The sequence below is a fragment of the Scyliorhinus canicula genome, chromosome 10, assembly GCF_902713615.1.
Source record: "Scyliorhinus canicula chromosome 10, sScyCan1.1, whole genome shotgun sequence".
Taxonomy (NCBI): Eukaryota; Metazoa; Chordata; class Chondrichthyes; order Carcharhiniformes; family Scyliorhinidae; genus Scyliorhinus; species Scyliorhinus canicula.
In genome coordinates, this window is record NC_052155.1 from 26,778,446 (window position 1) to 26,793,338 (window position 14,893).

At 48.4% G+C, this 14,893-nt stretch overlaps 1 protein-coding gene across 1 annotated transcript in view; it reads left to right on the forward strand.

Annotated features, from left to right (window-relative positions):
• LOC119972288 (DENN domain-containing protein 3-like) overlaps positions 1–14,893 on the forward strand; it is a 160,360-nt gene that overhangs the window by 42,541 nt on the left and 102,926 nt on the right. The window contains 1 exon segment of the mRNA XM_038808751.1: positions 6,543–6,654. Within this exon segment, the coding sequence (XP_038664679.1) occupies positions 6,543–6,654 (112 nt within the window).

The window sequence follows — 14,893 nt, forward strand, 5'->3', positions numbered from 1 at the left end:
ACAAACCAAAACTTTTCGACTGAATTTTAAACCATTTTTCGGCAAAGGATATTGATTTAGCTAGCTGGAAACTTCGTTCAAAGGACTAGCCTTAAGTTTTTTTTAGGAAGAACAGACAGAACGGAAAAGGTAGTGGAGTTGCTGTGTTGATTTATGAAGATATTGATACACTATTTCCTAAAAAGGGTAAGGTTAAGGGGGGGGGGTTGTTGGGTTACGGGTATAGGGTGGATACTTGGGGTTTGAGTAGGGTGATCATTGCTCGGCACAACATCGAGGGCCGAAGGGCCTGTTCTGTGCTGTACTGTTCTATGTTCTATTGAGGGAAGATATTAGTACAGATGATGTGGAATCTGTCTGGGTAGAGTTAAGAAACATCAAGTGGCAAAAAACATCAGTAGGGGTGGTATACAGACCGCAGTGGTAATGTTGGGAATAGCATTAGACAGGAAATCAGACATGCATGTGATAAAGAAACATCTGTGATTATGGGCGACTTTAATCTGCGTATAGATTGGATGACTCAAATTAGTCGGAGTACAATAAAGGAGGAATTTCTGAAGTGTATAAGGGATGGCTTTCTGGATCAGGGAACAGGTCATCTTGGACTTGGTGTTGTGGAATGAGAAAGGATTAATTGGCAATCTAGTGAGAGGACCCTTGGGGATGAGTGACCATAATATGGTAGAATGCTTTTTCAAGGTGAATAGTGAGGTAATTGATTCTGAGACCAGGGTCCTGAACCTCAATAAAGGTAACTGTGATGATACGAGGCATGAGCTGGCAATGACGGACTGGGAAACATTACTGAAATGAAGGGCAGGGGACAGGCAATGGCAGCCATTCAAGGAACGAATAGGTGAACTCCAAAAGTTGTTTATTCTTATTTGGCGCAAGAGTAGACAGGGAACTGTGGTCAGACCATGGCTTACAAGGGAAATTAGAGATAATATTTGATTCAAAGAAGAGCCATACAAATTAGCAAGAAAAAGCAATAGACCTGAGGATTGGGAACAATTTAAAATTCAGCAAAGAATTAATTGAGAAGGGGAAAATAAAACTTGAAAGTAAACTAGCAGGGGAAGATAAAAACTGACTGTAAAAGTTTCTATAGGCATGTAGAGACAAAAAAAAAACTAATGTAGGCCCCTTATAGTCAGAAATGGGGGAATTCATAACTGGGAACAAAGAAAAGGCTGATGAACTCATTTTGTACTTTGCTTCTGTCTTCACAAAGGAAGACATGAATAATGTACCGGAAGTTCTGAGAAGCAGAAGCTTAGTGTGGAGCTGAAGGAAATTATTATTGATTAAGAAATGATTTGGGGAAATTAATGGGATTGAAGGCGGACAAATCTCCACAGCCTGATAATCTGCATCCCAGAGTACTTATGGAAGTGGCCCTAGAAATAGTAGATACATTTGGGCCTCACGGTAGCATGGTGGTTAGCATCAATGCTTCACAGCTCCAGGGTCCCAGGTTCGATTCCCGGCTGGGTCACTGTCTGTGTGGAGTCTGCACGTCCTCCCCGTGTGTGCGTGGGTTTCCTCCGGGTGCTCCGGTTTCCTCCCACAGTCCAAAGATGTGCGGGTTAGGTGGATTGGCCATGCTAAAATTGCCTGTAGTGTAAGGTTAATGGGGGGATTGTTGGGTTACGGGTATATGGGTTGCGTGGGTTTAAGTAGGGTGATTATTGCTCGGCACAACATCGAGGGCCGAAGGGCCTGTTCTGTGCTGTACCGTTCTATGTCTATGTCTATGTCTATTCATTGATGGTCGTTTTCCAAAATTCTTTGGACTCTGGAATGGTTCCTACAAATGGGGGGGATAAATGTATCCCCGCTATTAAAAAAGGGAAACTAGAGAGAAAACAGAGAACGTTGGACCAGTGAGCCGAACACCGGTAGTAGGGTAGTTGCTGGAGTCCATTATCAAGGATTTCATAGCACAGCATTTGGAAAACAGTAGTGTAATCTGACAGAGTCAGCATGGATTTATGAAAGGAAAATCATGCTTGACAAATCTTTGATAATGTAACTTGTAGAGTTGATCAGGGAGAACTGGTGGATGTGGTTTATTTAGACTTTCAGAAGGCTTTTGACAAATTCTCACATAGCAGATTAATAGGTAAAGTTAAAGTGCATGGGATTATGGGTAGTGTCTTGAAATGGATAGAAAGCTGGTTAGCAGACAGGAAGCAAAACGTTGGAATACATGAGTCTGTTTCTGATTGGCAGGCAGTGACTATTAGGGTACAGCAGGGATCTGTGCTCGGAACCCAACTGTTCACGTTATATATTAATGATTTGGACGAGGGAGCTAAATGTATTAACTCCAAATTTGCAGATGATTCAAAGTTAGGTGGCAGGCTGAGTTGTGAGGAGGTTGCAGAGATGCTTCAGCGGGATTTGGACAGGCTAAGTGAGTGGGCACATGCACGGCAGATGCAGTATAATGTGTATATCTGTGAGGTTATCCGTTTTGATAGCAAAAATAGGAAGGCAGATAATAATAATCGTTATTCTCACAAGTAGGCTTATGTTAACACTGCAATGAAGTTACTGCAAAAAGTCCCCAGTCGCTACATTCTTACGCCTTTTCGGGTACACAGAGGGAGAATTCAGAATGTCCAAATTACCTAGCAGCACGTCTTTCAGGACTTGTGGGAGGAAACCGAAGCGCCTGGAGGAAACCCACGCAGACACGGAGAGAACGTGCAGACTCCCCATGTCTGCGTGGGTTTCCTCCGGGTGCTCCGGTTTCCTCCCATTATTTAAATGTTGTAAATTGAGAGATATGTGAGACCTTGGTGTCCCTGTGCCGAATGGGGTCCTCCTGCTTCTATTTTCTATGTGATTCCCATCCTCTTGCCAGGTTTGTCAGACAAAATTATGGACAATATGGTTGTTGTTAACAGGTTTAATTAACTTTTTCCTTGTGTGGATAAATATGTGAATGGCCACAGTGGGTGCTCATGGTGCTCAGAGGGGCTGTTTAGCACACTGGGCTAAATCGCTGGCTTTGAAAGCAGACCAGGCAGGCCAGCAGCACGGTTAGATTCCCGTAACAGCCTCCCCGGACAGGCGCCGGAATGTGGCGACTAGGGGCTTTTCACAGTAACTTCATTGAAGTCTACTCGTGACAATAAGCGATTTTCATTTTTCATTTTCATGCACCTTTGGTTATTAAGTTCAAGATCTCTCATGCTTTCCTAATCACTCTCTCTATGCCCTGCCACCTTCAAAGGTTACAGCCCCGGGTCCCTCTGTTGCTGCACACACTTTAAAGTTATGCTATTAAATCTATATTGCATCTCCCCATTCCTTCTGGTAAAATGTATCGCCTCTCACTTCTCTATCAAATTCCAGCTACCACTTATGTGCCCATTTTGCTTGCCCCTCTGTGTCCTGTTGCAGGCATCGTTGCTATTTACCAATCCTCTGCAGCAAAAAAACATGGGGCGGAATTCTCCGCTCCCCACGTGGCGTGGGAGAATCGTGGGAGGGCCACCCGACATTTTTTACGCCCCCCTGGCGCCCCCAGCGATTCTCCCCCCCTCGGAAAAATCGCCGCTCGCCATTTTTCACGGCGAACGGCGATTCTCCGAGCCCGATGGGCCGAGTGGCCGGCCCTTCACACCCGTTTCACCACGGCAGCAACCACACCTGGTCGCTGCATTCGTGAAATGGGCGCCAGATGCCCGTTTGGGGCATCTAGGGGCCCGATTGGCATGGGAGCACCACGACTGTGCTCGGGAGGGGACAGGCCGCGATTGGTGCCCACCGATTGTCGGGCCAGCGTCCTAAACGGACGCACTCTTTCCCCTCTGCCACCCGGCAAGATCAAGCCGCCACGTCTTGCCGGGCGGCTAAGGAGACGGCCACCGCGCATGCGCGGGTTCGTGCCGTCTGCGCGATGAAGTCATCCGCGCATGCGCGGGTTGGACCCGGCAACCCGCGCATGCGCGGATTACTTCACATTCTCGGCGTGACGAGGTCGCTGCCGAGAAAGACGGAGGCCCGCTCCTAGCCGCCCGGGTGGGGGTGAATTAGGTGCGGGGAGCGGGCTCCGAGGTTTTCACGAATTTGGCCCCCTGCAGAGAATTCCGCCCATGGTCCTGGAGCTGACCCTTCGGAAACGCCACGCATGTCAAATTTCAGTCCATAAAATAACCGTCTACCGTGACTCACTACTTCCTGTTCTTAAAGCAATTTAAAAAATCCAATTGCACATGCTTTCCTGTTGCATAAACGTCAGTTTTATTCACTAGCATTCCATTCCATGGGACAGCACGGTAGCACAATAGTTAGCACAGTTGCTTCAAAGCACCAGGGTCCCAGGTGCTGTCTGTGCAGAGTCTGCACGTCCTTCCCGTGTGTGCGTGGGTTTCCTCCTGGTGCTCGGGTTTCCTCCCACAGTCCAAAGGTGTGCAGGTTAGGTGGATTGGCCATGATAAATTGCCCTTCGTGTCCAAAAAGGGTAGGTGGGGTTACTGGGTTACGGGGACAGGGTGCAGGCGGGGGCTTAATTAGGGTGCTCTTTCCAAGGGCTGGTGCAGACTCAATGGGCCAATACCAGGCAGACAAGTGATTCTGTCATGTGAAATACAACTTGGTCTTAAGGTAGTAATTTTCCTTTTTGGGTTGCTACCTGGTGTTTTGGGTATGTGTATATATATATATATATATATGTGTGCTGTTCTGGCAACGTATTATAGTTCCCACAGGTTGTACATTTCAGGATTTTAACTGGGCATTGCGGGAGGAAAAAGACCAAGAAAGCCAGGTGTGCGATTTGGAAGAGAACTTAAAAGTGGTGGTCATCCCATTATTTTCATGCTTCTCTTCTCAATGGTAGAACACATGTAGCTGGGAAATGGTGCCAGAATAATTTTGTAGAGCTGCTGCAGTGCATATGATCGATAATGTCTGTGGCACCCACTGTACACAAGGGTAGAGTGGGTGGATATGAATTTGAAAGTTGGGTATTGTTCAAGTGGACTGCATTGTCCTGGAAGGTGTTGACTTTCTTGAGTATTACTGCAGCTGCATCCATTCAGGCAATTTGAGAATATTCTATCATATTTATAACTTGAGCATTATAAAAATTGTTAGAACCCAATTGATGTTCCAACTGGACGGGAAGATCCTAGAATGGAACCCTGGCTCAAAAGGTTGGAACTTTTATTTTTTTTCAAATAAAACATGGAGGAACAGAGTCACATGACCTCTGATAATTTTTAACAAGAAAAAAGCATGGACCAAACATGAAAAGTTGGATTGTTATATAATACACCGTGACTCCCTGCTTAGCTTAAGAATTACACACAGGTTTTAATATTAACACTGATTACAAAGTATATCTCACCTCAGTGGTCTCATTAACACAATTTTCCTTTTGAGCAAGGTGACTGTGGACAAATATGCTCTCTACTCTGAATCCCAAGTGAATGTTTGAGGGTTTCTACTCAAAATCTATCCAGATGATTGTTATGTGAGAGTTTCCAAACTCCACTCCCAAAACACACGTTAAAATCTTCCCTTGTAATTATGCTTTCCTTTGGTGATTTGCATTTCGAAATCCAGAACAAGTTTACCAAATGACACATTTAAATAAAGCTTCAACTCCCCTTTTTAAAAATAAATTTAGAATATCCAATTTTTTTTTCCAATTAAGGGGCAATTTAGCGTGGCCAATACACCTAACCTGCACATTTTTGGGTTGTGGGGGTGAAACCCACGCAGACACGGGGAGAATATGCAAACTCCACACGGACAGTGACCCAGGGCCGGGAATCGAACCCGGGTCCTCAGCACCGCAGTTACTGTGCTAACCACTGTACCACGTGACGCCCTCCATTCATCTTTTTTTGTTTTTGTTGTAAATTTAGAGTACCAAATTCATTTTTCCCAATTAAGGGGCAATTTAGCGTGGCCAATCCACCTAACCTGCACATTTTTGGATTGTGGGGGCAAAACCCACGCAAACAAGGGGAGAATGTGCAAACTCCACACGGGCAGTGACCCAGAGCCGGGATCAAACCTGGGACCTTGGCGCCATGAGGCAGCAGGGCTAACCCACTGCGCCACTCCACCAGCAAGAATCCTAACTATAGGTTTTACTCTTTCAGGCACCAAAATATTAATTAAACCCACTTTATTTCTAATGTCTACCAATACAAATATAAAATCTCTTAAAAAGACTTCATTTGTTTTCCGAACAAGATTGGGAGGGGATCAGGAGGTGATCCATTTGTGGTAAAGTACAGAGCCTTTGTCTTGCTGGAGCTGGGTTAGCAGCTTTGAGTAGCAATACTGGCTGGCTCTGTGTTCCATTACCCAGTATTACTGTCCTAAATGTTGCAAAGAATCAGTCAACTCAACACAGTCCTGGAATTGGACTGATTTTCAGGTGTGAATTTCTCAGCTCATAATTCCATGATTTTGACAAATTTATTTTGGTTCCTTAAATATAGTATTTTGTTGTTGTATATGCACATTTTGGTGGTGTTTGTTCACAAGGTTTGTGGCCTCTTTTTCAGTTTGACAGTGCAGGTGAAGTCATGTCGTGAGGTTGATTTTGATGATAAAGTTAGACAATTTGCAGCAAAATTAGCATTGGTGCCCAGTCCACCGCCCGGTGCCCTCCATTTGGTAAGATGCTGTAAATTCATACCTCTTAAAATAAGATAGACTTTGTTTTGTAAACTTTGAAATGTTTCATTGGAATTAACATGCTGGTCCAGCATCTCCTGTATTACTGGAGTAAGAGAAGGTTACAATGATCAAGCTTTGGCTAGAGATAATTCGTAATAACTAGAGTTATTTGTTTGTTATCTACAACACAGAAGGAGACCATTTGGCCCTTCGTGCTTGCACCAGCTCCCAAAAGAGAAACCTAGCTAGCCCCATCTCTGTAGCCCTCTAAAATCATAGGCAATATTATGGTCAGGAGAGAGAGAAACTGAAATTCTTTTTCCTCCCCCTGTTTGTATGTAAGCAAAGGTGTTTTAAATTATTTTTAAGTTAGGCTGTGGCATGTTTCTCTCAACCCTCAGTTATGTGGTCCAATTTTACAGGTAGTACGCAGCAAATTCTCTTTATGATTACCTCAGAAGGGAGGTTTATTTCACATTCAAATCTGGGTAGTGAGGGAATGGGGCGGCAGAGAAATTGTTCGTAATCTCACACATACTCATGCGCATGCGATAGGAAAGGAGATTTTACACCAATGGATAACAATAAGAGAACCACAGGAATAAATGTTAGTTCACATGGTTTCCAGAATACGAGAAGTCAAAGTCAAAGAGGGTGTTTCTTTCGTGGTTATGTTCATTGCTGATGAGTTTCTGGCTAGAGGTAGCAACATCAAAATCCTTGAAATGAATGACTATGTAGCACAATGGAGTTTGTGTTTAGACTGCTTGGTAAGTGGGGATCAGAGACTTTTAAAACCAATCTGGCTTCGAGGAGTTGAGAGATGGTGGATGGCTGCTTGGTAAGCTGGAAAATCTGCTCGAGTTCTTTCCAGTTGGTGTTAAATACAATTAATGGGCTGATTGTGGCCAAAATGCATCACTTCCCTTGGTGACAAAATGGTGATTCTTAATAAGCCTCTTTGGGTATAATAAGCTTTGATGTCTCTGTCTTGTCCGGTTGCGGGGAGCCAGTTTCTGTTAATTGTCTAGTTTCTTTATATATAGTGTGACCGTACAATGGTGTGTGAGATTCCACAATGATGAGAGTGGGACTCTTCTGATCTTGTAATGTCTATTGGAAGCTCCCAGAACAGATGGCCAATGAATCATGTGACCTGAGCAACTATTTAATGGTTCAGCAAAAGTCCCTTTTCGGGAGCGGCATGGTGGCACCGTGGTTAGCATTGCTGCCTAATGGTGCAGAGGGCCTGGATTTGATTCTGGCCCGGGTCACTGTCCGTGTGTAGTTTTAAAAAATTTGTTCATGGGATGTGGACGTCACAGTTTGTGCCAGCATGTATTGCCCATTCCTAATAAGACCATAAGACGTAGGAGCAGAATTAGGCCACTCAGCCCATCGAGTCTGCTCTGCCATTCAATCATGGTTGATATGTTTCTCATCCCCATTCTCCTGCCTTCTCCCCATAACCCCTGATGCCCTTGCCGTTGATGGGGCAGTTAAGAGTCAAATGGGTCGTTCCAGACTCAATGGGCCGAATGGCCTCCTTCTGCACTGTATGTTCGATGTTCAACCACGTTGCTGTGGGTCTGGAGTCACATGTAGGCCAGATCAGGTAAGGACGACAGATTTCCTTCACTAAAGGACATTAGTAAACCAGATGGATTTTAACGACAATCGTAAATGGTTTCATGGGCATCATTAGGCTTTTAATTCTAGATTTTTATTGAATTTAAATTTCACTACCTGCAGTTGCGGGATTCAAACCCGGGTCCCCGGAGCATTACCCTGGGTTTCTGGTTTACTAGTCAAGTGACAATACCACTACGTCACCGCCTCACCATATTCTCCCTGTGTCTGCGAGGGTCTCACCCCCACAACCCAAAAATATGTACCAGATATTTGAATTGGCCATATCTTTTTATTAAAACAGTAAAAAATATATACAAGGCCAAATAGTACTGTAATGACTGAGGCCAGGTCTTTGAGATTGGCCAATTAGAATACGAGTTCCCTGATTAGTGGCCCAATCAGGGGACCCCTTTCTCTGTATATAACAGGGGAAGTCAGATCCTCTGCACTCCCAGTGTAGACCACAAGCTGAATGCACCTTGTTGTTCGGCTGTTGGTTTTGTAAATAAAAGGAATTCTGGTGAAGGGTTTCTGACTCTGTGAACTTATTACAAGTACAAAAACTAATTTTGCGTTGGAGAAACGGGGTGTCCTCCCCTCAGCACAAAGTACCCCTTAATTGAAAAACAAATTGGATCCTCTAAATTTATATAAAAAAACAAAAGTCCCTTTTAAAATAGGTAAAGTTTTGTACCGTTTTTATTTCTTTAAGTGTCTTATTGGTCTGACAAGAATAATTAATAGCCCTGAACTTTCCTGTTTTTTGCCATTCTTGCAACAGAGCTCAAATGTAGTTAGTGAGGGAAGTTGAATGAATCAGGATAAAGGGTTAATTAATGAGGAATGATTGTTGAAGCACGACTTGTATTCTTTGTTTATAAGGTTGAGGGCTAAATTGCAGTGTCAAAATGATGCAGGGATTTCTTAGGGTAAATACAGAGAAATTATTTTTTCATGTAGGCTGCAAAGAGACACTGACAAGATGCAGAACTGGGCCGAAAAATGGTAGATGGAGTTTAACCCTGATAAGTGCGAGGTGATTCATTTTGGTAGGACAAATTTGAATGCGGATTACAGGGTCAACGGCAGGGTTCTGAGGAAGGTGGAGGAACAGAGAGATCTTGGGGATGATGTCCTGTGCGGTGAGAAGGTCTTGTTCAAACTTGTGCATGAAGTTGTTGGCATATTGAGTTGCGAATTTGGTCCCCATGGCTGTTCTGTGCATCTGGATGCAGAACTTGTTGTCGAAGGTGAAGATGTTGTGATCCAGAATGAAGCGGATGAGTTGCAGAATTGCATCTGGACCTTCAACCGACGTTATACACCAGATACATCGATGACATTTTTTTCCTTTGGACCCATGGCGAAGAATCACTGAAACGACTACACGATGACATCAATAAGTTCCATCCCACCATCAGACTCACCATGGACTACTCTCCAAAATCAGTTGCATTCTTGGACACACTCATCGCCATCAAGGACGGTCACCTCAGTACTTCGCTTTACCGCAAACCCACGGATAACCTCACGATGCTCCACTTCTCCAGCAACCACCATAAACACATTAAAGAAGACATTCCCCTATGGACAAGCCCTCAGTATACACAGGATCTGCTCAGACGAGCGTAACCGACATCTGCAGACGCTGAAAGATGCCCTTGTACGAACGGGATATGGTGGTCGACTCATTGATCGACAGTTCTTTTTTAAAAAAATAATTTTTATTGCAAATTTTTGAAAAATATATATCAACAAAACAATAATAACAATAACAACAATAATAATAAACACCCCCCCGGCACCCGTAACAAAGCATATAACAAACCCCCCCCCCCCCCCCCCCCCCCAAACTCCAATAAAGAACAGAATAAATTAACAATAAGCAAATTAACTTAAACACTATCCCCCTCTCCAGGGCGTCCGCCCATGTCCCCTCCTCAATCTGCTCCCCCAGCTCCACCTCCCACTTAGCCTTCAGCTCCTCTACCGACGCCTCCCACACCTCCTGCATTACCTGGTAGATGTCAGACACCTTCCCATCCCCGACCCACACCCCCGAAAGTACCCTATCCCATACCCCCCGCGGGGGCAGCAAAGGAAACCCCTCCACCTGTCGCCTAGCAAACGCCTTGACCTGAAGGTACCTGAACATATTCCCCGGGGGGAGCTCAAACTTCTCCTCCAGTTCACCAAGGCTCGCGAACCTCCCGTCAATAAACAGGTCTCCCAACTTCCTAATGCCCGCCCTGTGCCACCCCAGGAACCCGCCATCCATGTTCCCTGGGACAAACCGGTGGTTCCCCCCACTTCCCCCCTCCACTGCCCCAAATTTTGAGGGTGGCCGCCACCTCCGGGCTCGTGGTGTACCTCATTGGAGGGAGCGGCAACGGAGCCGTTACCAGTGCCTTCAGGCCCATGCCTCCGCAGGACGCCATCTCCATCCTTTTCCATGCTGCCCCCTCCCCCTCCATTACCCACTTGCGTACCATCGAGACATTAGCTGCCCAATAGTACCCAGAGAGGTTGGGCAGCGCCAGCCCCCCTCTATCCCTGCCCCGCTCCAAAAAGACCCTCCTTACCCTCGGAGTCATATGCGCCCAAACAAATACCAGAATGCTGCTGTTCACCCTCCTAAAAAGGGCCCTCGGAACGAAAATGGGGAGGCACTGAAACAATAACAAAAACCTCGGGGGCACCGTCATTTTAACGGACTGTACTCTACCCGCCAACGACAACGGCAGCATGTCCCACCTTTTAAATTCCTCCTCCATCTGCTCCACCAACCTAGTAAAATTGAGCTTGTGCAGAGTCCGCCAGCTCCTAGCCACCTGAACCCCCAGGTACCTAAAACTCATTGCCCTCTTTAGCGGGAGCCTACCAATCCCCTCCTCCTGATCTCCCGGGTGTACGACAAACAGCTCACTCTTGCCCAGGTTCAGTTTATATCCCGAGAAACTCCCGAACTCAGCAAGAATCTCCATCACCTCCGGCATTCCCCCCACCGGGTCTGCTACATACAACAGCAAGTCGTCCGCATACAGCGACACTCGGTGCTCCTCCCCACCTCGCACCAAACCCCTCCACCTCCTCGACTCCCTGAGAGCCATGGCAAGAGGCTCTATTGCCAGCGCAAAAAGCAAGGGGGACAGGGGGCACCCCTGCCTCGTCCCACGGTGGAGCCCGAAGTACTCGGACCTCCTCCCATTTGTCGCTACACTCGCCATCGGGGCCTCGTACAGCAACCTCACCCATTTAATAAACCCCTCCCAAACCCGAACCTCTCCAACACCTCCCACAAGTACCCCCACTCAACCCTGTCAAAGGCCTTCTCCGCATCCAATGCCACCACAATCTCCGCCTCCTTCTGCTGCCGGCATCATTAACACATTTAGCAGCCTTCGCATGTTAGTGTTCAGCTGCCACCCCTTCACAAAACCCGTCTGATCTTCATGTATCACCCCCCGGCACACAGTCCTCTATTCTAGTGGCCAAGATCTTCGCCAGCAACTTGGCGTCTACATTCAGCAGCGAAATCGGCCTGTATGAACCGCACTGCAAGAGGTCCGTATCACGCTTCAGGATCAGGGAGATTAGTGCCTGAGACATCGTCGTGGGCAGAACACGCCCATCCCATGCCTCGTTAAAGGTCCTGGCCAACAGGGGGCCAAGCAGGTCGCATATTTCTTATAAAATTCAACCGGGAACCCATCCGGTCCCGGCGCCTTCCCCGACTGCATGTGGCCAATCCCACTGACCAACTCCTCCAACTTGATCGGCGCCCCCAGTCCCTCCATCTGCTCCTCCTGCACCCTTGGAAATTGGAGCCTGTCCAAAAAATTCTCCATTCCCCCTCCCGGGGACTCCGACCGGTACAGTTCCCTATAGAAGTCCCTAAAGACCTCATTGTCCTCTGCCCCCTGCCGCACCACATTCCCATCTCTATCCTTCACTCCACCAATCTCCCTAGCCGCGACCCGCTTACGCAGCTGGTGCGCCAGCATCCTGCTCGCCTTCTCTCCATACTCATAGACCGCTCCCTGCGCCTTCCTCAACTGTGACTCTGCCTTTCTGGTGGTCAATAAATCAAACTTGGCCTGCAAGCTACGCCGTTCCCCCAGCAATCCCTCCTCCGGGGCCTCCGCGTACCTCCTTTCCACACTCAACAGCTCCTCCAACAGTCTCCCTCTCACTCCTCTCCCCCCTCTCCCTAAGGGCTCGGATGGAGAACAGCTCCCCCCTAATCACTGCCTTCAGAGCCTCCCACACCATCCCCACCTGGACCTCCCCAGCATCATTGACCTCGAGGTACCTCTCGATACATCCCCAAACCCTCCTACACACCTCATCAGCCAACAACCCTACGTCCAGGCGCCAAAGCGGGCGCTGGTTCCGCGCCTCCCCCATCTCCAGATCCACCCAATGCGGAGCATGGTCCGAAATCGCGATAGCCGAATATTCGGCCTCCTCCACCCTCGGGACCAGTCCCCTGCTCAAAACAAAGAAATCAATGCGGGAATAAACCCTGTGCACATGGGAGAAAAAAGAGTACTCCCGAGCCCTCGGCCTCCCGCACCTCCAGGGATCCACTCCTCCCATCTGGTCCATAAACCCCCTCAATACCTTTGCCGCCGCTGGCCTCCTGCCTGTCCTTGAACTAGAATGATCCAGTAGGGGATCCAGCACCGTATTGAAGTCCCCCCCCCCCCCCCCCCCCCCCCCCCCATGATCAAGTGGTGATCATGAGGTCCCTCCTCCTCCCCTGCATCAGCTCCTGGTCACCACTTCAGCGCGGGAAACCCGGTCTAATAACCACGCCCCTCGCCACCAGCTCCACCCCCTCGTCCCGCAGCGTGGGAAACCAGAGAAAAGCCCGTGCTTTCACACTGCCCCACCCCACCAAGGCAGCTCCCAAACCGCAGTCCCAACCCAACCACTAACTCCATACAAACAAAGACACAGATCAACCACAAACCCCTTAGAACACAGAACCATAACCCACATCGTCCAAAAGCGAGAGAAAAAAACAAAAACAAACAGAATAACCCGCCACAGCATGAACAATGATACATGAATAGAATAGAAAAACTCCCACAGCCCCCAATCTCTAGTTCGAGTCCAGCTTTTCAGCCTGCACAAAGGCCCACGCTTCCTCCGGGGACTCAAAGTAGTGATGCTGGTCCTTGTAGGTGATCCACAGGTGCGCAGGCGGCAACATGCCGAAATTCACCTGCTTGCCGTGGAGCACCGCCTTCGTCCGGTTAAACCCGGCTCTCCGCTTGGCCACCTCCGCACTCCAGTCCTGGTAGATACGCACTACCGAATTCTCCCACTTACTACTCCTCACCTTCTTGGCCCATCGGAGAACACTCTTCCGTTCACTGAACCGATGGAACCACACCAGAACCGCCTGCGGGGATTCATTCGCCTTAGGCTGCTTGGCCAGCACTCTATGGGCCCCCTCCAGCTCCAGGGGCAGATAGAACATAGAACAGTACAGCACAGAACAGGCCCTTTGGCCCTCAATGTTGTGTCAAGCAATGATCACCCTACTCAAACCCACGTATCCACCCTATACCCGTAACCCAACAACCCCCCCGCTTAACCTTACTTTTTAGGACACTACGGGCAATTTAGCATGGCCAATCCACCTAACCCGCACATCTTTGGACTGTGGGAGGAAACCGGAGCACCCGGAGGAAACCCACGCACACACGGGGAGGACGTGCAGACTCCGCACAGACAGTGATCCAGCCGGGAACTGAACCTGGGACCCTGGAGCTGTGAAGCATTTATGCTAACCACCATGCTACCGCGCTGCCCATGTTTTGGACATTGCCTCAGCGAAACCCTTAGGCCGCCTGGCCAGTACTCTGTGGGCCCCCTCCTGCTCCAGGGGCAGATGGAACGATCCTGCCTCCACCAGCGAGTTCAACATCACGGCCACATAGGCCGGCAGGTCCGACCCCTCCAGCCCCTCCTCGAGGCCCAGGATCTGCAGGTTCTTCCTCTGTGACCAAAGCTCCATCTCCTCGAACCGGTCTTGCCACTTTTTATGAAGTGCCTCATGTATCTCCACCTTCCCCACGAGGGCCGAAACCACCTCCTCGCGCTCAGAGGCCTGCTGCTGCAACTCGAGTATCGCTGCACCCTGGGTTGTCTGGGTCTCCAGCAGCTTACTCGTCGTCACCTTCAGGGATCCCTACAACTCCCCTTTCAGCTCCGTGAAATAGCGCAGAAGGGGCGCCTGCTGCTCCTCGGCCCACTGCCTCCACTCCTCAGGGGCTCCACCGGCCGCCATTTTGTCCACCTTCCCCCGCTTTTCCAGGGGAGCTGCTGCCGTTTTTCTCCTCGCCCCACTTCGAGTCCGAACCATAAATCCCGGGGGGGTTTTGCTCCAGACCCCTTTATCCACCGGGAATCGTCGAATCAGCGCTGTTTGGGGCCCTTAAAAGAGCCCACAAGTCCTTTTAAAGCGGGAGCTGCCGAACGTGCTGCGTAGCTCCGCATAGCCGCAATCGGAAGCCCATCGATCGACAGTTCTAACGCGCCACAGCAAAAAACTGCACCGACCTCCTCAGAAGACAAACATGGGACACAACCG